The sequence below is a fragment of the Tenrec ecaudatus genome, chromosome 10 (assembly GCF_050624435.1).
Source record: "Tenrec ecaudatus isolate mTenEca1 chromosome 10, mTenEca1.hap1, whole genome shotgun sequence".
Classification (NCBI taxonomy): domain Eukaryota; kingdom Metazoa; phylum Chordata; class Mammalia; order Afrosoricida; family Tenrecidae; genus Tenrec; species Tenrec ecaudatus.
The window spans coordinates 138,018,973-138,043,060 of record NC_134539.1 but is presented as its reverse complement, the minus strand read 5'-3'; the positions used below and the strand labels follow the sequence as shown (position 1 = coordinate 138,043,060).

The 24,088-nt window shown below is 49.2% G+C and overlaps 1 protein-coding gene and 1 pseudogene across 2 annotated transcripts; one reads left to right on the top strand and one right to left on the bottom strand.

The window, feature by feature from the left end:
- Window positions 1-6,963: 6,963 nt before the first annotated feature.
- Window positions 6,964-7,469, bottom strand: LOC142459908 (large ribosomal subunit protein uL23 pseudogene; annotated as a pseudogene).
- Window positions 7,470-12,380: 4,911 nt separating this feature from the next.
- BECN1 (beclin 1) lies at window positions 12,381-23,669 on the top strand. 2 transcript variants are annotated; one of them, XM_075561893.1, is made up of 12 exons: window positions 12,381-12,576; window positions 12,690-12,818; window positions 15,245-15,312; window positions 16,946-17,004; window positions 17,671-17,761; window positions 17,865-18,001; window positions 18,160-18,354; window positions 19,375-19,521; window positions 20,770-20,919; window positions 21,605-21,665; window positions 22,126-22,268; window positions 22,936-23,669. In XM_075561893.1, the coding sequence occupies exons 2-12, from the start codon at window positions 12,692-12,694 to the stop codon at window positions 23,102-23,104; spliced, it is 1,347 nt and encodes a 448-aa protein (XP_075418008.1). In that variant the 5' UTR covers window positions 12,381-12,576; window positions 12,690-12,691; the 3' UTR covers window positions 23,105-23,669. The 2 variants fall into 2 exon arrangements, with proteins under 2 accessions (XP_075418008.1, XP_075418007.1); XM_075561892.1 differs by having other exon boundaries at window positions 12,381-12,818.
- Window positions 23,670-24,088: the final 419 nt, after the last annotated feature.

Genomic DNA, 24,088 nt, shown 5'->3' with positions numbered 1-24,088 from the left:
GCCAGAGACAGACTGGGCCTCTGACTAGTAGCAAGAAGAGATTAGAATGGAGCGCAGGTTTGGACGCGTACCGAGACCTACATCACCCAAGACGGCAAGTGACCATGAGGAGCAGCAATAGAGAAGCAGGCAGCAGAACCAGGAGACCGAGAGCCCATCATCTTTGTGCTGGAGGCTAGCTAATAGACCAGGATGAGTACCTCCAGGCACTTAGAAAAAACTCACAGCCCTGGAGTCCATAATGACTCAGCACTTAACGGTGCAAAGCCAAGAAAGCTGTAGCACTTGCCTTAACAAGACAAAGGCTTGGTCCAGTGGAGCCTGGAGACAGGAACTAGGCAGAGAAGTGAGACTGCCTGCAGGCCTGGCCAACCAAAAGCTGAGGTGGTCTTGGTTGGAAAACTCACTACTGTGGAATAGATTCTGACTAGTAGCCAGGGACAGGAGGCTGCCAATCTTTATGGGAGTAGAAAGCCTTGTCGTTCTCCTGTAGAGCGACTGGTGGTTTTGAACTGCTTACCTTGTGGCTAGCAGCCCAGTGTGTAACCACTACATCACCAGGCCTCCTCTGTCTGGTTAGGGTTGGAAGCTGTTGTAACTGACAAGCTGTCTTCTGAGTTGTTCCTGCTACCTCTAAGTTGATCCTGATTGTGGCCTATTACTTCCCTAATAAACCCCATAAATGTGAGAGTGGTCTTGAGTTCTGTGGTCATTGCAACAAGTTACTAAGCCCAGCAGAGAAGTACAGTGCGGGGCAGAGATCCTTTGGTGTCAGACTGGTACTGTTTTCAAGCTTAAATTCTGAGCACCCTGGTTTGCAAAAGGGGATGAATGGCAGTGAACGCCCAAAATCCAGTTGCCAAGTCCCCACAAGAATGGTTTCTGATCATTAACCACGGACGGAGATAATCTTACCCTTAGGCAGAATGTCTTGGAGAGTGGATTGCTTCCACCCCTCTCTGGTCACTCTCTTCAGGGCTTGCCACTCTGTGACCTTGATGGAGGTCACAATACTGAAGATGATAAGGTTTGGGGGGGTCACATAGCTGTGGGTCATGCCCTATCATTTTACCCCTGGCTGATTTGATGGGATGGCCCTGGACCAATCTTGTCAGCCCTTCTACCTAACAATGTTCAGGCCCCAATCATGGTCTTTCGTTCCTGCTTCTGTGGTTCCACCTGTAATGGTGACCCATAGATCTGCCACTGATCGTGTTTGCATTTCCTTAGCCCACCCATGCCCTCTTTGAAGCTTGGCATCTCCAGGAACCCTTGGTCACCATTTTCATCCAGCTGGCAGGTCTGTGACTTTGTTGTCTATTTTAAGAATTAATAAACGTTCTCTTGACATTGTAGTCGAGGTCTCTTTTGTACCTTAAAAAAATAAGAAGACTGGGAATCGGAGGCATGTCTGACTTCCACCCCAAGTTTGCGTTGGGGTGCTGGTTCCTCTCATTACCCCTCCTGCAGTAAGGTGGTTGCTGACACCACTGCTCCCTTTCTTAAAACACAGCGGGGGGGATCCCTAGTGACTCAGTGGGCTTACTGTTGGGCGCTAACTTGGAAGTCAGCGGTTCAAAACCATCAGCCTCTGTTGGGAGAAAGCTAAAGTAACCTGCTTCCATAAAGCAGCCTGATTCCATAGCGCTGGGAGTCCTAGGGGGCAGTTCTGCTCTGCCCTAGGGGGTCTCTGTGAGTGGGATCCACTCAACGATAGTGAATGGTTTCCTTAAAACACACATGGCAGGCAACCCCTTCCTCTGACTGCCCTCCAACCGCAAAGGTGGCCCCACTATTTCCGCTGCTGGGTCTTCCTCCTCTCCATTGCAGAAGGCCTTAGTCTTATGTCCTCTGCGCTACTCTGCTTAGGCTTTGTCCCTGAGGGCCTATCCGTGCTCACAGACTTCAACACCATCTGGAGGCCAATGGCCCCAGATTTGTAGCTTCAATTCTGACATCTCCGTTGAGCTCCAGTTGTTTGACCTCTCCAATTGGAATTGACACTCATAAGGTTTTCAAAAGCTAATTCCTCAGAAGTAGACAGCCAAGCTCTTTGGATTCCGCTCTTAGTTTGACCCGTGGGTTGACCCTGCTGGCATTTTAAATACCAGTGACATAACTTCCAGCATCACAGCAACATGCAAGCCACCGCAGTCGGACACACTGCCAGGCAAGTGGTGGCTTGTCTGAAATTTGCTTGTGAGCAGCTAAAGCAAATGGAAGAAATGATGAAGTAAAAAGAACTAAATAAAAAATTTCAAAGGTCAATTTGAGAAGACAAAGTAAAGTATTTTAATGAAATGTGCAAAGACCTGGAGTTAGAGAACCAAGAGGGAAGAACAGGTTCATATCTTAAGCTGAAAGAACTAAAGGGGGGAAAAAATTCAAACCTCAGGTTGTAACAGGAAAAGATTATACAGACAAAATATTGAACAGTGCAGGCAGCATCGGAAGAAGCTGGAAGGAAGGGGAAGTGAGTCCCCGTACCAGAAAGCACTACCTAGTATGAAATCATTTCATGAGGTAGCATATGATTGACGTTACTGAAGAAAGTTCAAACGTCATTGAAGGCATTAGCAATAAACAAGGCTTCAGGAATTGACGGGATACCAATGGAAGTGTTTCAAAACGCTGAGAAAGTACTGGAAGCATTCACCCACCTGCACCAAGAAATTTGAAAGACAGGTACCTGGCCCACCAACTGGAAGAGGTCCCCATCTGCCCATTCCAAAGAAAGGTGACCCAACAGAATGCACAAATTGTAGAATATCGTGATTACTATCACATGCAGGTAATAATTTGTGAGAGATCATTCAACAATGCTAACACAACAGTACATTGACAAGAAGCTGCCAGAAATTCAAGCTGGATTCAGAAGACTTGGAAGAGATCTCATTGCTGATGTTAGATAGATTTGGCTGAAAGCAGAGAAAGAAGAAGAAATGTTGCCTTGTTTTGCTGACTATGAAGACACATTTGTCTATGTGAATCAGAACAAACTATGGATAGCATTGAGCAGAATGGGAATTCCAGAACACTGTGCTCATGTGGAACCTGTACACGGACAAGAGGCAATTGTTCAAACAGAACAAGGGGGTGTTGCCTGGCTAAAAACCAGGAAAGGTGTGTCAGTCCGAACAGGACTGACTCAATCGGTGTGCTGAGCCATGGTTCAAGAAGCTGGACTACATGTGGAAGACTCGGCGTTAGGGTTGGAGGAAGGCTTCTTAACAGCCTGCTGTGTGCATATCCCCCTGAAAGCGAGCAGCCTTGCAGTACCTGCTGGTGACGATCAATCGCAGCCTTCAACATGGATTACAACTCAATATGAAGAAAGCCAAAGTCCTCACAACGGGACCGATAATAGCATCACGACGAGCAGAGAAAAAATGGAAGCTGCGAAAGCTTTCATCTTGCTGGGCTCCACAATCCGTGCTCATGGAAGCAGCAGTCAGGAGATCAGACGGTGCATTGCATTGGGTCAATCTGCGGCACAAGATTTCTTCAAAGTGTTGGAGAGCAACGATATTACTGTGAAGACTCAGGTGCGTCTGAACCAGGCCGTGGTATTTTCAATGGCCTCATATGCGTGTGAAAGTTGCACATTGAATAAGGAAGCCCAGAGAAAAATCGATGCATTTGAATTGTGATGCTGGCAAAGAATATTGACCATACCATGGCCTGCCGGAGACCAGTCTCTGGAGAAAGGCATCATGCTTGGTAAAACAGAGGGGCAGTGAAAGAGGAAGGCCTCAGTGAAGCGGATTGACTCTGTGGCAGCAGTAATGGACTCAGGTGCAGGAAGAATTGCAAAGATGGTGCAGGACCATGCAGTGTTCCAGGTTGCTGTGCACCAGGTCCCTGTGGGTCACAACTGACACCACGGCACCTAACAACACCCACATGGACCGCCAAAAGAGCAAACAGATCTGTCTCGGGGGAACTACTGTTAGAACCCTTCTTAGATGTGAGATTGTGCTTTGGCCATGGTATCGGGGTGACCAGTCCCTGGAGAAGGGCGGCCGCAGAAACGAGAAAGGCCCTCACTGAGATGAACTGACAGTGGCTGCAGCAATGGCTCCAACTTAGGAACAATTGTGAGGTTGGTGCAGGTTCGGGCCGTGTTTCATCCTATTGCACAGAGGGTCACGGTGAGTTGGGACCAACTTGAAGTCACTTCACCGCCACCAGAACGATTGGAATTGACTCAAGGTCAACACACATGTATGCACACGCACGCCCCCACACGCATATCTAACAGGCACATGGCAAAACCAGATGCTTGGTTCTTACACACAGTCATTGTTTTCTCAGTCTCTTCCATCTCAGTGACTGACACGACCCTCTACCAGATTTTCACAGTTACACCTATCATTATCTGAAACTAGCTTCACAATTGGTTTTACTGTTTCTTATCAAATTCTCTTCTCTAGGCCATAAACTAGTAGAATAGCTCACTACATCCTCAGACCTAGAACCATACGTGGACCCAAGGTTTGGAATAGATTTTTTTTCCTCTTAAAGACTAGATCTTACTCAAAAAGCCCAGTGATGTTCAGAGTTAGCATACTTTGGAGCTGTTCAGGAATTTCGAAGAAGTGCACCGTCACAGAAATCAGTCTTGTTTTTGTATACTCTATGGCTGAGACCACTGGGTTTCATGTACCGGAATCGGTTTTTTAAAAGTCGGATGGAAAAAGCAACCGCAGTCCCAGAAAATAGAACCCTAATATTAGACTATCCAATGGAGCCAGAGAAGGAAGCCAGTGGGGTGGAGAGAATGGGAAGCCGTGCCTCTAAAGGTTGAACAGGAAGTCCAGTGCTCAGTCCATGTCCACAGTCACCGAAACCATAGGTCCACCAAAAACAACAACAACCTGTGCAAGAATCCTTATAGTAGCTCTAGTCATGAGACCCAAAAGCTGGAGAAAAGCCACACATCTATCACGTGACGAATCGGCACACCAGTATAAGGAGATATTACTCAGCCATAAAAGGGAGTAAACTGTTGACTCACGCTGCAACATGGATGGACCTTGGAAACAGTGTGCAAAGGGAAAGTAACCAGTCACAAAATGCCTTCACATTCCAGTGCTGCCCGGAGCTGCCCAAGTTCACCGGCGGCGGAGGACGGGGGAATCCCCAGCAGCACAGCGAGGATTCCTACAATGTTTCCCAAGAGGTGGAAGTCAGACATCCGGTCATTTTCTGCCCTGTTTGTAATTCTGACACCAATTGCCCACCCCACAGCACTTTCCACTTCTCTCCTGGGTTTGACCACACACAACTCGCACACCTTCCTCACGACTGTGTTGTTTATTAGGGAAGGAATGGGCTCTCTGGAGTCAAATCAGAGGTAAGAGGAAAGCTCAGGAGATGGCTTATAGTTTGTCAGTGAGGGCAGTTTATCGCCAAGACAGCACTCAGCTGGCTCTTGGCTGTGCCACAGAGGCTCTTTCCTTGGGCCCACCTCAGGGGTACTGCCACAGGGCACCTCGCCTCTGCCCTTCAACAAGTGCCCACAGGCACTCCACTCAATCAGTAAACCTGCTGCTTGACGCCACTCAGCTTTCCTGCTCAGTGGGCTGGGAAACTCACCACAGCCATCTTCAATATCTTCCGAGTTACAGCTCGATGATTTGTCTCCTGGGACGAAGACTCAGCACAGAGACCCTGGGTCCAAAGGACACCTTCCACTCCAGGCTCTCTTGTTGATGGCAGCGAGGTCCCCCTTAGCCTCTGTGGGATGGCCTTCTCTATAAGATCCCAAGCCGACCAATCCCTAATTTGCTTAGTAATCAGCCAATCCCTGCGATGGTTGGCTGTTCTTCATTCACTTTGTAAACTCTCCAATCCCTTTGCAACATTGTAGCCAAGCAGCCCTACAACGCCAAGGCCAGCAAGGCTACAAAGAGAACCTGCAGTACTCTCCCCGTACATCCTCAGATTCCATTTATATAAAAATGTCCAGAAATGACAAATCCATAAAGTCAGAAAGTGAAATCAATGGTGGACGCAGCTTCAGGGTAGAAACAGATTCAGTGCAAAGGACACAAAGTATCTTATTGGAGTTACAGCAAATATTCTTTGTCTTTTAGAAATCATTTCATTGGGGGCTCTGACAGCTCTTAGAACAACCCCTACAGCAAATGTATCGAAACACATTTGTACAGATGTTGCCGTCCTCATTTTCAAAACATTTTCTTTCTACTTGAGCCCTTGGTATCAGCTCCTCCTTTTTCCCTCCCTGCCCCCTCCCATCTTTGTGAACCCTTGATAAATTATCAATTATTTTCATATCTTATACCATCTGCTGGTTTCCTTCAATCATGTTTCATTGTTCGTCCCCCTGGGATGGTGGGTTGGTGGTGGTTATATGTCCATCACTGTGATCACGTCACCCTTTCTCCCCCTTCTCCCCCCACCTTCCCCCGACCCTCATGGTATCGATACTCCCATTATTGTTTCTGAGGGGCTTATCTGTCCTGGATTCCGTGTGTCAAGAGCACTTATCTGTACCACTGTACATGCTCCAGTCTAGCCAGATTTGTAAAATAGAACTGGGGTCATGATAGTGCAGGGGTGGGGCGGGGTGGGCACTAAAGAACTAGAGGAATGTTGGGTATTTTGTTGATGATGTACTGTACCCTGCCTGGCTCATCCCTTCCTGTGACCCTCTGTGAGGAGATGTCCAAGGATGGGTCTTCAGATGGGCTTTGGGTCTCCACTCTGACTCCCCTCCTTCCCATAGATATGATTGTTTGTGGTCTTCTGATACCTGATCCCGTCAACACCTCGTGGTCTCACAGGCTGGTGTGTTTCTTCCATGTGGGCGTTGTTGCTTCCCTGTGAGATGGATAGCAAATATTCTAAAACTAGATTGTGGTGCTCACTGCACAACTTGCTGAACTTAATAAAAATCATTGAACTGTTCAATGAAATGGGTGAATTTTTTTAATATTGAAAAAGTTTATATTTAGCATTAGCCAGCTGGGCTCACTTTAGATGATTCCAATTTTGTTGGCAACATCTAAAGCGTCAGAGTCAGGAGCCAGTCGAACACATGCCTTCTTCTCCCCGTCAGGCCTGATCAAGGTGTTGACCTTGGCTACGTCAATGTCATAGAGCTTCTTCACAGCCTGTTTGATCTGCTGTTTGTTGGCTTTGACATCCACAGTGAACACAAGTGTGTTGTTATCTTCGATCTTTTTCATGGCGGACTCTGTGGTCAAGGGGAACTTGGTGATGCCATAATGGTCCAGCGTATTTCTCCTGGGGGCTCTTCCGAGAGTATTTGGGCAGACTTCTTAGTCTCAGGGTCTTGGGCCGCCGGACGGTGGGTGGCGTGCGGATCTTCTTTTTGTGTGGCTGTGGACGCCTTTCAGCACAGCCTGCTTGGCTTTTAAAGCCTTTGCTTTGGCTTCCCTTTGGGGAGGGGCAGGAGCCTCCTTCTTCGCCTCCAGTGCCATCTTCTTAAATGGATGAATTTTATGGTAGGTAAATTTTATCTCACAAAACTTATTTAAAAACAAACAACAAAATAAGTCAAACGATGTCCCTGGCGAAGGACATCATTCTCGCTCAAGTGGAGAGGCAGAGACAAGGAAAAGGCCGTCAATGAGAGGAGCTGACACCGGGCCGCAGCAATGGACTCCAACGTGAAAACGTGGTGAGGGTGGTGATGGGTGGGCGGGCCGCTGGGTCTGTTGTGCAGGGGTTGCTATGAGCTGGAACCAACTCCAGACTCCATGGCGCCAAACAACATGTCACTCTACTCTGCTGGAGACCCTCGATTCCTAGCCGGCTTAGAGTCAAAGGCAAACCTTAACAGTCACCCCTACAGCCGGTCGTGGGATCAATAGCCAACCCTGTATCACCTCTCTGATTACTTAGCCCCTCTTTCGCTCTCCTCTAACCGTACCAGGGCCTTTGCCGTTCCTCACACAGGCACCTCTGTTCTCAGGGCCTTTGCACCTGCTAGTCCCTTGGCCCTAAATAATACACTTTCCTCAAATATTACAGTATGATCTTCCTTACCTTCTTCAAGATTCTATTCAAGTATCCTTTTCTTAGAGAGACTTTTCCTAACCACCATTCTAAAAATGCATTCCCCACTCTAACCCACATGCATGTTAACATACCCTTTCCTAAACTTTTTTTTAATTTAATCATTTTATTGGGGGCTCATACAATTCTTATCACAATCCATACATACATCCATTGTGTCAAGAACATATGTGCATTTGTTGCCATCATCATTCTCAAAACATTTGCCTTCTACTTGAGCCCTTAATATCTGCTGCTCATTTTCCCCCTCCCTCCCCACTCCCCCCTAACTCATGAACCCTTCATAATTCATAAATCATTATTTTGTCATGTTACACTGTCTGATGTCTCCCCCCGCCCTCTTCTCTGCTGTCCATACCCCAGGGAGGAGGCTATACGTAGATTCTTATAATCAGTTCCCCCTTTCTACCCCACATTCCCTCCACCCTCCAGTCATTGCCACTCTCACCACTGGTCCTGAAGGAGTCATCTGTCCTGGATTCCCTGTGTTTCCAGTTGCTCTCTGTACCAATGTACATGATCTGGTCTAGCCGGATTTGTAAGGTAGAATTGGGGTCATGATAGTGGGGTGGAGGGAACATTTAAGAACTAGAGGAAAGTTGTATGTTTCATCGTTGCTACCCTGCACCCTGACTGGTGCATCTCCCCACAACCCTTCACTAAGGGGTGTCCGATTGGCTACCAATGGGCTTTGAGTCTCCACTCTGCACTCACCCACATTTTCAATGATATGATTTTTTGTTCCTTGATGCTTGATACCTGATCCCTTTGACAGCTCGTGACCACACAGGCTGGTGTGTTTCTTCCATGTGGGCTTTGTTTTCTGCGCTAAATGGTTACTTGTTTATCTTTGAGCCTTTAAGACCCCAGACGCTGTATCTTTTGATAGCCGGGCCCTTTCCTAAACTTTTACGTTTCTCCTTGAGGAGTTACCACGTGGATGTTGTGGGCGTTACATAGACTCATATGCTTTCTGTCTGTTCCACTAGAATAAATTTCCATGAGAGAATGGAGACCCCAAAACCGACTCGTAGCTCCTCCATGTAGGGTTTCTGAGGTTGGGATTCCTTATGGGAGCGGGCAGCCTCCTCTTCTCTTTGGGAGCATCTGGTGGGAGTCAGAAGGCCACCGGAGTGCAAATAATGGTTTTCGTATTTGTTGCTTGGCTGGATCCCCCAATGCCTACAACAGTTCTCGACACAGGATAAGCTCTCAACAAACGCGTTGACTCAATCACTGGACAATGTTCCATAGAGTCTTTCTGTGTCTATTTACTTCATTCTGTTTGATCTTATCCACGGAATGGGAAGTCTCACCGCCAGTGGGCTCCTTCTGACTCAGAGGACCTTTGGGACTGACCAGCACTGCCCCAAAAGGGTCCCACGCTGTCATCTCTTTGGACGCAGACTGCCACCTCTGGTAGACGTCCAACTACTGACTTTTGGTTTGTAGCGGAGACCTTAACCACTCATCCTTTAATTTACTTAAGCAAATAATACTTTATTTAACTAACCCCTTATTACGGAAGGAAATCTAGCAGTGAACTTTCTTGGACATGGAAAGTTAGGTATTTATTTACTATTAGGAAAGGCCCTAGAAAGAGAATTTATGAGCCAAAGAATATGAGTATATGAAATTTTTATATATATTTCCAAATCACCCTAAAATATATGCTAAGGAAATATCGGTTCTCTCTTTTTTAATCATTTTATTGGGAGTTAATACAGATATCATATCATTATCTAATTCAATCACATCAAGCAATATTATACAGTTTCTACCACAATCAGTTTAATCTGTTCATTTCTTGATCAATTATTTGTGAGTATGTGAGCGTGTGTGTGAGCGTGTGTGTGTGAGTGTGCGTGAGAGTGTGTGTGAGTGTGCGTGCGTGTGTTTGTGTGAGCGTGTGTGTGTGTGAGTGTGTGTGCACGTGCGTGAGTGTGTGTGAGTGTGTGTATGTGTGTGTGTGAGTGTGTGTGCATTCGTGTGTGAGTTTGTGTGTGTGTGTGTGTGTGTGTGTGTGTGTGTGTGAGCTTTTTCCTATCCTTTGGTCACTTCATTATTGGCCTATTGATATTTTTATTGATTGAATGGAGTTCTGTATATTAAGGAAATTACCTTTCTCTTATGAACTTCACTTATTTCCCTTTTTTCTTGAAAAAAATCATTTTATGTTGTTGTTGGGTGTGATCGTTAGGTTTTGTGTCGACTTGGCTGGACCAGGATTCTCCGTGGTCTGGCAATTAAGGCCTAGAAACCCCCCACGCTGTGACCTAACACAAGGTTGCTGACTCCATGGTGTGCTCTACTGCGAGCAACCCGTTTTAAGAAGCTGGGACTGCTCGGGAGGGCTTCCTCTGTCAGGGAAGGCTGTTGGTTTAGAGCTTAAAGGCATCCTCAAGGCAACAATTCCAAGCACTCATCCAACCTCAATGGCTCCAGGTCATCTGGATGCTGTGAGAACTCGAAGATCATGTTCATTTTCTCTTTTGATCTGGGTTTTTCTGTAGAATATTTGATCAAAATGTTCAGCAACGGTAGCCAGGGAACACCCAGTTCTTTTGGTCTTATGGGAAAGGAAGCAATTGTTTCCTGAGGCAATTAGCCCCTGATTGCATTTTCCCCTCCTGTGCCTGAGCCTCCTTCCTTCATTGCTCCAGGTGCATTGGAAGACCACTTGCAAGCTTTTAGGACCCCAGCCCCACACAGCCAAGTAGGAGGTAGGTAGGACAGAAGCTCGAGTAACTTTTTAGGCCAATTGACTGGGATACCCCATGAAACTATGACCCTCAATTTCCAAGGAATCAAATTCCCTGTTCAGTTGAGCATAAACAGCCTCAGCAGCTCCTGCCCCGCCTTTGTAGGGTCACTGTTGAACTGTCACACGATTCTGGCCGACTTAACGCTGTACAAGTATGTGCCTTATTGACAAGAATGGCCGTAGCCGGCTGTGCTCCCTCGACCCGTTGATCAATGCAATGATTGCGTCACCACCAACGGAAACCCAGTGCTCCCTCCATCAGCGATCTCCCATTCCACATCTGTCTCAAGGCATTTTTATTGACCGTGTTTTGGAAAGTTCTGAAAATTGTCATTGTAATTTATTTCTTGTGTTTATTCCCATATCACGCTTTGACCTCCCACCCTCCAAAATTAAAAGAACCATCCACTCAGGCGTTCATCTGGGATATCGGTTATTAGATTTGGGATCCTTAAATCTGTGGCCATCTTGGAACTTCTTTTGCTGTAAAAACATTCAGCGCACCGCTGTTTACAGGGCTCCGTGAGCCACTCACCCGTCACCGGATCGCTCATGTCAGCGATCTGAAACGCGATGCCATCTTCGTGCGGACGTGGGTAGTACCAGAGGGCTCGGTGAACCTGACTTGGCCTGTTTTCTAGTTCTATTTGGTTCCATTGCTCTACTCTTGAACCAGGTTTTTAAAAAAGCTTTAAAACGTATAACATGTTTAAATAGGTGAGGAGTGTGCTCAACCTTTCCTAATTAATGACTCAATTGTTAACAATTAAAACACAATAACATTTATCTGTTCACCCTCCCCTCCCAGCTGGTTTACCACTCTCTCAAGGGTGCTTGAAAGAGTTCGGCTTTCCTAAGAAGATTTTAAAAAAATAAACCATTTTATTGGAGGCTCTTACAATTCTTATAATAATCCCTACATCAATATGTTTCAAGCACACTTGTGCATATGTTGCCATCATCCTTTTCAAAACATTTTCTTTCTATTTGAGGCCTTGGTTTCAGCTCCTCTTTTATCGCTCCCTTCCACCCTCATGACCCCGATAAATTATAAATTATTATTATTTTAATATCTTATACCTTCTGCAGTCTTCCCATCACCCTCCACGGGGTGTTTGTGGGGGTGTCTTATACGTCGATCGGTCCCCCCTGTGTCCCCCCACTACTCTCATGGTTTCGCTACTCTCATTACTGCTCCTGAGGGCTTCATGTGTCCTGGACTCCGTGTGTCCAGGGGCTCTTCCGTGTACCAGTCAGTGTCCACGCTCCGGTCTGCAGGATGTGTATGGTAGGACTGGTGAGGGAGGGGAGGACAGGGAGGGGAAGGAGCAGCAAGAGAGGGTGAGAGGAGCTAAGAAGAATTTTAAAAATTGGAACTAAAGTGGCTTCATTTATCTTGAGAAAGTTTATTAACCAACAGAACAGCGGAGCCTCCTCTGCAGACCTGCCCAACCGTGGCTGCACTTCTCCAGGGAGCCTCTGGGGGCCGCTGCCGGCCACCATCGAGCACGCGCCGCCGTCGTGACGTCACATCCGGGCCGGGCGGAAGTTTTCTGCCGGCGGACCGGGAAGTAGCTAAAGTCTGGGCGGTGGGGGTTCAGGAGGCCTTATTCCGGGACAGCCCTGGCGCTACCGGGCCCCGCGTTAGACCAGACCTGGTTGGCGAGCGCCGGGGCTGAGCCGACACCTTAAAGGGGAGCGTGACGGCCCTGCTCCTTCTGACTGCGGGCTGTATCGCTCCTGAGGTGAGGGGCCGGGCGGGGCCCCGTCACCACCACCACCGGGACAGGTGGGAGCCAAGGGCTGGGGCTTCACAGGCGCCCACTTCCCCGACATCTCCTCCTCTCCGCCGCCACAGGGATGGAGGGCTCTAGGCCGTCCAGCAGCACCATGCAGGTTAGCTTCGTGTGCCAGCGCTGCAGCCAGCCGCTGAAACTGGACACGAGCTTCAAGATTCTGGACCGCGTCACCATCCAGGAGCTCACAGGTCAGCGAGAGCCTTGGGATGCGGGAGGGCAAGAGCATGGCGAGCGGGCGACCTCGGAGATCTCTCTGTGTCTCACACACACACACACAGCGCCCCCCACCCCACCCCCGGGGGCTCTCAGGGTAGTCTGCCACCTAGCTGCTGTGGGAACTTAGGAATGGTGTATCATTTCTCTGGCTCCCGATGTTTTCATATTTATAACGTGATTTCTAGAAAGCAAAGGGAGTTCTAACATTCTGGACTTCTAAGGGCTTTTCTCTAGCAAAGAAAGCCCCCATTTTTCTCCGTGCTGCTTCACAGTAAAGGAACATGTAAATATCCGGCATTTTCTTCAGGACTCAACGCAAACCGATGATTACGTCATTTAGTTCCTGGCAACAACCCCTCCGGAGTAATACCACTATTATCTCCTCGCTTTACAGATTCGGGGTTGAGGTTCAGAGAGGTTAAGTGATCTGCCTAACATTTCAGTTGCTAAGTGGAAGAACAGAATCTCAAATGTATTCTTGTCTAATTCCTGGCAGTGAGATGAAGTTACAAAGGTGGATGTGGGAGAAGCCTGGACAGCTCGTTTAAATGAGTCTGGATCCAGTCTGCTTGAGTTTAAATTCCAACTGTGTCACTGCTGAATAACTTTTTGCAGACAACTTCATCTCTCTAAGCTTTGGTCTATGTGTAAAATAGGGTTCATACCTACAAAAGATGGTTGTGACAAAGCACATGCATTTTAGGGATGACCTGGACAAATTATTGTTAGATGTCATTGAGTCACCTCCTTTTATGGTGAGCCCCAGGGCGGCAGAACGCACTATTGCCCAGTTCTGGGCCATCTTCACAATCACTGGTCTGCTCAAATCCACAGGGGTGACCACTCAATTCTCTCGAGTGTTTTCCAACCTAGAGGACTCATCTTCTGTCACTACATCGGGTGACATTCTGTTGTGATCTCTGGGGTTTCCATTGGCTAATCTGGGAAAGTGGCTTTCCACACATTTCTTCCCCGTCTGTCTCAGAAGCTCAGCTGAACCTCCCCACGCCGTGAGTTGCCCTGTTTGGATTTGAAAGTCCAGCGGCATGGCCTCCAGCATCCGAGCATCATGCAAATCCCCACGTGGTAACAGACACATGAGTGAAGGACTTGGCTAATAGCCTTTTTTATTTTATTCCTCTTTTGAGGGGAGCTAGCTTTTCAAATCATGCATGTTTTTACTATGAAAAATGTCAAACAAAAAAATGTCAAACATGTACAAAACCAAGAGACAAGCATAATAAACTCTCTCATATCCGTCAGCCAGCTTCAGCAGTTAGCCATGTTCCACCAATCGGATATCAGTTATACCGCCACTCGCTTCCCATCCCCCATTTGATTTTTTGTTTTGTTTTGTTTTTAAGTGCTTTTGTAAGCCAAATGGTCACGCATTAGGACCTTAGCTCTTAGCTGCCTCCCCTGCAGCGCTGGGGTGCAGAACAATGCTTCCCTCCAAAGGGTGTCCTTTGCCCGCCCAGTAACCCTGGGGTAAAGGGGATGTTACCTTTTTAAAGACCATTTTATGGGGGGGCTCTTACAGTTATCGCAACATCCCATAGTTCAGCCACATCCAGCAGGGCTGTACAATAGCAGCCACGATCCGTCTCAACACGTGTTCTTCTTGAAGATATTCTTCCTGGGGGATAGTAACTTGTACCATCAAGAATTTCCAAGAGGATAGCAACTTCTTCGCCTCGCTTCAGCAGTTGTCAATACGTATCAAATCGTGATTCATACACACCCCTAACCATTTTTCTTCGCTGCCCAAAGTTGAAGCAAACCCTGACCATGAACACCATAAGTGCTTCAAGATCCTCGAAAAAGGACTTTTTGTAAAAAGCCATCATCGTGACACCGTTTGCGTGTTTTCCAGCTATTGAACATTCCTTAATCCGAGCTAATGGGGAAAAGAGACGAGGGATTCTGCTTTATGTCAAGGATCCATGAAGCAGTTGGCAGTTCACCCTCCTGAGGCTGTTACAGGCTTTTCCGTGGTGTTCTGTGTGTGAAATCCAGGATGGATGCACCTGGAGGGACCGCGAGTGGAATCGGGGGTGGGGGGTGGGATAAAAGGGCGACGATGTCAAGGAGTCCATGTAGAAGAAGAATGCTTGGAAACTGATTGTGTTAGCAACTGTACAATGCTACTTGATGTGATTGAACTATGGAATGATATACCGTATATACTTGTGTATAAGCCGAGTTTCCCAGCACCTTTTTATGCAGTTTTTGTGGTAAGACTAGGTGCCTCTGCTGATAATCGGGTCGGCTTATACTTGAGTACATGCAGTATACGTATCAAATTGCAACCAATAAAAAGCAGTTGGCGACAGAGGTGGCAGGAAGGGTGTCACTCACAAGCCCACCTGTTTTGACTTGGTGTTTTCCTTGCCCGTAGCTCCGTTACTTGCCACAGCCCAGGTGAAACCAGGCGAGACCCCGGAGGAAGAGGCTAACTCAGGAGAGGTAAACGAGTGCCTTCTTCCCACTCAATCAGCTCCCACTCAATCAGTGTTCTAAGTGGGAGATTTGCTATGAAAGCGCAGGAATGCAGACTGGGCGTTTCGTTTTTCTTTGAGGTCTCTAGTGAACAAGAGACGTGCATTATGATGAGGCTGCCTTGGATCCTGAGATGTGGAGAGTGCACCTGAGGTCCCAGGGTTACTGAATGGAGCATCCTTACACAAACGTGGCCCAGACCCACTGCCCCTGAGCTGCTGCTCACTCACGGCAGCTCTGCAGGACCAGGGAGAGCTGCCTCCTAGGATCCCCAAGGTTGTTACCTTTGCAGAAGCAGACTGCCCCATCTTGCTCCCGTGGGGTGGCTGGTGGGCGGCTGAGCACTTAACCACTGCGCCACCAGAGCTCCTGCAAAGATGGGCAGAGGCTCCTTCTTTGAAGCAGGCATGTCCGACAGAGCTAAAGGTTGTTAGAGATGGAGGGCGGTGTGGCCGTGTGTCCAGATCTTCCAGGGCATTCTTGAGTTACTTCTGTGGCTCTCACACGCACCTTGCTTGGACAGTGAACTGCGTGACTGCGTTCGTTAGAAAGGCTCGTTAGTGGACGAGAGCATGCCTTTTTGCTTTTGGGCACAGGTTTGCAGTGCAAATCACTCTTCCACTCGGTCATTTGGAGCACGGTTTATCACATGCTGTTGGTTGCCGTCCCCGCCAGGCGATGTCACTTCTCCCCTTTCTCCCTGTGTTCCCCACTTTCCTTCCTCCTCCTTTCCCAACCTTTCTGGACTTGCTCTTTTGAGACTATGCTGCCCTTTGGATCTGGAAGGTGAGACTGTTACTCTAAGGAGGCAAACCTCCCTGCTGTCGTCCCCCTTACAGACCCATCTATTATCCGACTGGGAGTTGAGCCTTTGGTGATAGACCTGAAGGTGGCTAAGGGTCACGGTCTTGAGCTTCCACCAGTCTACCTACCCCACCAGTGTGCTGAGCCTGTTAGGATTTTTAGTTCTGTGCTCTCCCTCTCTGTAACCAGGACCTTCTCATGTGCCCTTTCAGAGCAGTCGGTCGTGGTAGCCAGGCACTGCCTGGCTCTTCTGGCCGTGAAGCCCTGGAGACTGCTGGTTACGTGCTCCCTTAGCCCATGGGACTCACCGTGTCCTTGCGTCTCCGAAGAAAGTGCTGGTGTCAGCAGTAATTTTCTCTCTTTTTTTAAATTTTATTTTTATTTTTAGCAGTCATTTTCAATGCCAGACTTAGATGTCATAAGATTAGAACACAACCGTAAGCGATTTTCTTTGTTTTATACTATGGCAAACTTCCTCACCTCCTGTATGACTTGTTCCTTGTACTGTGATTCAGGGCATTTTCTGCCAGAACTCCAACCGGTAAGTGTTGGAAAAGTGCGAATGCCACCGTCATCCAGTATGAGGTCGTTAGGGACTGCTGTTCCCACTCAAAGGAGACTTGCAGTTTGTCTGTGCACGGAGCCGAGGCCTGACTAGACGATGCCCTTGTTAAAGTCTCTCTGATTGGCCTAGGCTTGTCATCATGGCTGAAGCTCTGAGTAGTCCTAGGTCTGTTTGGGAAAGAGACCCCACCTCGAAGCTGCCAGACGCTAAGCCCTCTTCTTTCCTTTTTAGGAGCCATTTGTGGAAACTCGCCAGGATGGTGTGTCTCGCAGATTCATCCCCCCAGCCAGGTGCCTGCTCCTCCTCAGCCCCCTGTCCCTTTCCAAAGGCCAGTGGACTTTGAGTCAAACCCAGGGGTGGAGCCGTGGAGCCGGGGGATGGCAGCGACCGAACCTTTTGGCTCTTTCAGAAAAGATGTACTCCCTCAGAGCTGGTCCATCACCACCCATTATCGATTGAGTGGTTCTTGCCGTTCACACCGTAGAAAGGGACAGTAGCTATAATGGAGAACTGAGGGAATGATGAGGCCTTGCGAGATTAATTAGTAGAAGAGCTGGCTCTTGAGAAGAATTTTAAAATAGCAAATAATGTTAGGTGCTCCCTTAGTTCATGAGAAGGTAAAGTTCATGTTGGAGGTGAAGGTGGTGAGGGATGTAATTCAGAATGGCCTTTCTTGACTCTCCTCCCTTTTCCACTATAGACACACACACACATCACTTTTTGATGCCCCCTCCCTTCGCCCATCCAGGCCAGCCTTCATGCTGCAGGCCCCCATGGAGGACCAGCATGGCCTCTCCTTGGGAGAGAGGTACCCTGAGGAGGCCAGTCAGGCTAGGGGTGGGTAAGCACCTTGAGGCCCCGCAGCCAGTGCCTGAGAGTCTGCCACTGGCACCTCAGTAGGTGGAGGCGGCCTCTGTGCCCCCTCACGTGGCCCGTGGGCGGGGGGCTGTCTGCAGGATGATGTCTACCGAAAGTGCCAACAGCTTCACTCTGATCGGGGAGGCATCTGACGGCGGCACCATGGAGAATCTCAGCCGAAGACTGAAGGCAAGTGTGCCTCGTCCCAGTGTCACGTGGTGGGCATGGCTAGTAGACCGGTGGGAGGACAGGGCGCACAGAGGCCACCGCCCTGACTCTCTCCTCCTCCCAGGTCACTGGGGACCTTTTTGACATCATGTCAGGCCAGACGGACGTGGACCACCCATTGTGCGAGGAGTGCACAGACACCCTCTTAGACCAGCTGGACACGCAGCTCAACGTCACCGAGAACGAGTGTCAGAACTACAAGTGAGTGCTTCCAGCGCCCGCTAGTAGGCCGAGGTGGTAGAGCGGTCACTGCTCAGAGCCTGCTTGGCTCCAGCTCAGGAGCTGCGTTCCTCTCGGTGCGAATGGGCTAGCCGGTTCGCCCTGGTAAGTGTACGCGGCGCTGCCTGTGTCCCCGGCAGACGCTGCCTGGAGATCTTGGGGCAGATGAGTGAGGACGACAGTGAGCAGCTGCAGATGGAGCTCCAGGAGCTGGCCCTGGAGGAGGAGCGGCTGATCCAGGAGCTGGAAGACGTGGAAAAGAACCGCAAGATAGTGGCAGAAAGTCTGGAGAAGGTCCAGGCTGAGGCTGAGAGGCTGGATCAGGAGGAAGCCCAGTGAGTGCCCACCCCGTTCTCCGACCTGCCCTCCCTTGAGACTCCAGGGGAGGAAATGACCTCCTGCTGAGTGGTCTGGTGACAGTAGGGGCCCTGTGTCAGACAGCAGCAGGTCTGCTAAAGTGGGCAATCCCACCTCCCCCGGGGGCGCTGGAAAGATCTGGGAGCCCTGCAAAAGCAGACGCCTACACTTAATCCTGGATTGAAGGCTCCAGCACCAAAGTTTTTAATTGCCGGAGAGTGCTAAGTAATTTTTATTTGTTTTCTGAAACGGGGTGGTCAGCCCAGTGCGTTTGGGAGGCTTGTCGGCAAGGTCCCAATGAAGAGTGCATGAATAGGTGCAGAGGGGTGTGGGTGGGGCAGGATGGAGACACCGTGGAGTGGAGCTCTCCCATAGGGAGAGGGAACTCATTTGGGGAAGTCATCCTCAGAACTCAGCACAGGTGGTGTTGACCTGGGACTTGTCCCACTTGTGGAGGAGACGCAGCCTCCGTCCTCTAGATGGCGCTAAATGTATTGGGAGCTCTTGCAGCTCTTAAAGCATTCCATACATCAGTCGTTTCAAGCACGTGTGTACATCTGTTGCCATCATCATGTTCTAAACATTTGCTTTCTATTTGAGCCCGTGGTGTCAGCTCCGCCTTCCCTCCCCCCAGTCCATTTTTTTCACGGCGTTCTGGTGGAGCTGCTGTGAGCGGGATGAGGTGGACTGACTCCTTACAGAAGGAAGAACACACAGGAGAAAGTTCGAGTCCAGTATGGCCAATCCATGAAAACAAAAAACAACCACTCTTGGCCTGCCCACTTTTCACTTTTAGAATCACAGAGGGACTTTTCCTGGCCTGGAATTTGAGACCTCTTTTGTTCCTCCCAAGCACAAGGACTAGGGCCCAGATCTGTGCGGCATCTAACAGATGCTGTGACGTGATGTGCCCCCTCCCCACGGGAACAGGCCGTTCAGAGGGGTGGTGAGGGAAATGGTAGCCCCCGAATAACAGCCGTCACTTTGCCTGCTCACAGGTATCAGCGGGAATACAGTGAATTTAAACGACAACAGCTGGAGTTGGATGATGAACTGAAGAGTGTTGAAAACCAGATGCGCTATGCCCAGATGCAGCTGGACAAGCTGAAGAAAACCAATGTCTTTAATGCGACCTTCCACATCTGGTAATGGGGGTGGAGGCTAGCCGCGTCTGGGAGGTACCGAGTGTCTGCGCGTTAAGCCGAGGAGGCGCCTGCTTCCCCACAGCATAGCACCACTCCCCTCTCTCTCAGTTTTTCTTCCCCCCCTGGTGACGGGAGATAAGTGCAGTCAGAGCATTAGCCTCCTTGGAGCTTGGTGACCACCAAGCCAAAGAAAGGGAACAGTCTGAGCCTCCAGCTACGTGAAAACCTGGTACCGGGCCTGGTTCTGATTGCCGCCATTAGTTCAGTCCACGTTTTTGCCCCTCAGCGGAGACCCATTGAACTAGGTGGGCAGCCCCACCGCCATGCACCAGTAGGGCAGCCCCAAACAACACAGAGTCTGCCTTCTGGTCACTTAGCCTCTGGTGGAAGAAAAAGATACGTAGTGGACACTCGTAATCCTGTGTGATCATGGTGAACTCAGAGTGCCACCGGAACACATGAGGATGTTTTACCCAATTTGGGGAAAACTGGGCAGCTCCCCGCAGAGGAGAAACGGCTGTGAAGCTGACACCTGACGTCCCTTGTGCAGGGAGTTATTCCCAAGAGAGAACATGGTGTGCAAAGCACCAGAGGAAAGAGGGAGTGGTGGATTCGGAGAACTGAAAGGAGCTTATTGTGGCTGGAGGCAGGGCACAGAGGGAAGGGACAGGATATGAAAGTGGAACATGACCAGCTCCTGAAGGATGTCGTCGACCTCACTAAGGCGGTTGGGCTTTATCCAAGTGCCAGTGGTGCCACCCAAGCGTGTGGGCCAAGGGAGGGACGTCAGCGTGTGCATTATCAAGGAGAGTTGTGCCTGCGCTTCGGGAAAGGGCTTGGGGAAGCAGAAGAGTATTGCTTTAAAAATAACATAAAAAACCGTATTGTTGCTCAGGAGACTCGTTAATGGGGAATATTGGTTGGTGACTAGCATTGAATTTGGAGGGAAGTGGGGGCCCTTTAAGGGACTTAGGTGGTAGAAGCAACATAGCTTGGTGGGTTTTGGAGAGAAAAGACAGAGAGGAAGGATCCGAGGATGGCACCCTGGTTTCTGCTTTGACAGCTGAGCAGTTGGGGGAAATGGTGACAAGTTTGGGGCATGCATCTAAAGTGTGTAAAGTAGAGCTTCTCAAAGTGAGCCTGAAGATAAGGAGAGAGATCGGTGTTAGCTTGTGGTTGGGAGCAGGCGATCGCAAGCATCTCTCAGTGTTCCGTTCCTCCTATGTTTTTCTCCACCTTTATCTGTAGGCACAGTGGACAGTTTGGCACAATCAATAACTTCAGACTGGGTCGCCTGCCCAGTGTTCCCGTGGAATGGAACGAGATTAATGCTGCTTGGGGTCAGACGGTATTGTTGCTCCATGCCCTGGCCAATAAAATGGGGCTGAAATTCCAGAGGTAGGACATGGGGCTCTTTGCTGGGGTGTGGTGTATCTTGGTATATCTCATCTCTGGCAGGAGCACTTGTTCTCAGTAGCCAAGACCAAATTCACTGCCACTGAGAGAGGATGCCGATTCATAGCGCCCCCACAGGATAGAGTAGAACCACCCCTGTGAGTTTCCTATGGGACTAAAACACCCCATTTTAGCAGCCGGCAGTTAGCAACCCAGCTCACCACCACTGTGCCACTGGGAATTTCCTGTGGCGAGACTCTGCTGTGCTTCTCCCTCACCGAGAGAGACTCCGCTGTGCTTCTCCCTCACCGAGAGAGACTCTGCTGTGGTCTCCCTCACCGAGAGACTCTGCTGTGGTCTCCCTCACTGAGGGGCTCCTGCCACAGATGGGCAACCCATGAACTGCGCAAACAGCAGCATCCCCATCCAGAACCCTAAGTGTTCCTCAAGCTATTTTCATTGTTTCAATCTAATCCAAAACTCACCTTTGTCCATGAGAAGCCCCCAGGCAATCGTACAATAAATGTAGCTTGTTTGGGAAACAAAATCTAGTGTTGAAACCCAGAGTGCTGGGGAAGCAGGGGGAGGAGCAGGAATTATGCACAAGAGGCCCCTGGGCAGCATTCAGATGGGAGGCTCGAGGTCCCTTTTGGAGGGCTCGTGCGCCCATCTCTGCCTTTCGTTGTAGGTATCGCCTTGTTCCCTATGGAAACCATTCTTACCTGGAGTCCCTGACGGACAAAGCTAAGGTATTTGGGGATGCTCCGTTTTCATTGAAATATGTGGGTCCGTGCACGTAGTGACGTGGCTGGTTTTGTTTGATACTGGCATTATTCCAATCATTTCATAGACCACGGCTCCTCCTGAAGAGCCAGGGCCACCTAAGTCGGCAGTGCAGCTCACTGGGACCTGTAGAGAAAAAGAGGTTTCTAAGGTCTGCTGAGAAAGGATATGGGCAGAACTCTAGAGGGTGTGTGTGTGTGTGTGTGTGTGTGTGTGTGTGTGTGTGTGTGTGTGTGTGTGTGCCATTTTGCACATTGCCATTGAACATGAGCTCAAGGTGATAGCAGTTGTTAGAGGTCATGGAAAGTCAAGTGCAACCGCAGTTCTTGTTTCCCGGGACTGGACGGCATGACCTGGAGGCACCTGGGCAGACTCTGGTTGCTTGTCTTGGGTCCCACATCCATAGCTACCTTCTCTCTTGGGCAGGAGCTGCCGTTATACTGTTCTGGGGGCTTGCGGTTTTTCTGGGACAACAAGTTTGATCACGCAATGGTGGCTTTCCTGGACTGTGTGCAGCAGTTTAAAGAAGAGGTCGAGAAAGGCGAGACGCGTTTTTGTCTTCCGTACAGGTCAGTGTTTTAGAAAGCTGAGTGAGTGAGTCTTTAGCGGGACCAAACGGAACAGACTTGAAGAGGCAGTAAGCCTGGGAGCAAAGCTCAGCCTGGTGGGCAGAAAAGCATGCGACGGTGACAGTGCCAGGCACGGCCCGTCCGACACTGCCTGGTCCCTGTCACGGTGGTTTGGCAGCAGCCGAGCCTGCTCCCTAGTTCAGAAAAGTTGTCCCCCACGCCCTTAGAAATATACAAGAATGCTTATTTGGTCAGGTCTCCTGGGAGCCTGGTGCTAGCTGGGAACCTTTGTTCAGGGAGTGAGACTGACTACAACTAGCACCCAAACCAAGCACCCCCTTGCTTCACTGCCCACCCACCACCCCCGTGAGTTCAGGGATGCCTAGGAAAGCAGGGAGGAGCACTGTGACCCCCTCTCACCCCTTGCTCCTGGCTCCCCATCTGTTTGGGTGTGTGTCCTGCCCTGTACCCCACGATGACAATGAAGCTCTTGTGACAGCCTTCTTTTTGGCTTTCAAGCAAATCCAAAATACACTACCGCTCCTCGCCCAGAGTTCTTCAATAGCTAAAATGACGTGAATGGTCCCATGATCCAGCCCTGCCCGTTTGCCCCAGCTGACTTGCCCTCAGTCCTGTTGCTAACGAGCTCTGCTGTGTCCCCTTGCAGGATGGATGTGGAGAAAGGCAAGATTGAAGACACCGGAGGCAGCGGCGGCTCCTATTCCATCAAAACCCAGTTTAACTCCGAGGAACAGTGGACGAAAGCGCTCAAGTTCATGTTGACAAACCTTAAGTGGGGTCTAGCCTGGGTGTCCTCACAGTTTTATAACAAATGACTTTTTTTTTTTTTTAAGAAAGATGTTTGCCTTGAAGGCTTTCAATTTTGTTTTGTTTGCAAAAAAGTTTTAAATTAAATTTGGGTAATATTAAATAGCTTATGTTTACAATACCAAAAATTACAAAGCCACTTTATTTTAAAGTACCGTATGAAAGCTAGTTTCCAGAGCTACAACCTGCTGTGTCGAGGTTAACCCTATGTCTTCCTTCCCTCCAAACTAAGTCCCCCACCCCCGCCATTTTTGTCTTCTTAAACAAGTTGAGTCGAATTAAGATTGATGTACTTCCACTGGATTTTTTTCCCTGTCTTTCACCATCCGCACCTCCAACATGGAATAGAAACCTTTTTCTCCACCGAGCGTGAGTTGAGAGGCGCAGTTGGGCCACGTGGGAAAACGACGTAGCAGCTTTGGTCACCGTGTGATGTGACCAGATGCTGGAGTTCTAGTGCTGAATGCCTACTCTGCCCTGTGCTACAGATAGGAAATGGCGTTCGATGCCGTTGGAGCATTATGGACAGATTTAATTATTTGTAATAAAAGACCTGCTGCAGGCTGATGACTGCCCAGAGGTGTGCTGGTGCATTTTTCTTTAAAGCAGTGTGCTTTTTATTCCGGAAGAATTGGGTTCAAGTGCATCCATTTGATTCTTTTGAAGCATGTTGAACAGAGACAGGTTCATTTTAGTTATTACAAAAGATTCATGCAGGCAGCTCTAGAGGAAGCCATTTGTATAGCTCCAGGGGTTTAACCTGTCGGTTCAGAATGCTCTGCTCGGTCACTGCCGTCCATACTTTGCCCACGATCCGAGTAGTCAACAAAGGGCTCTCCCTGCTCCAAGAGGACAGCTGGGCGTACTGTTTTGAATGTGTTGCTCACCAGAAGCCTGCCAATAACCGACTCTTCTGTACCGGGCTTCTGAAACGTCGAGGAAAGGACTGTGGCTGGCCTCCCTGGTTTAGAAGGTTTGGGGCAGGGCACCGG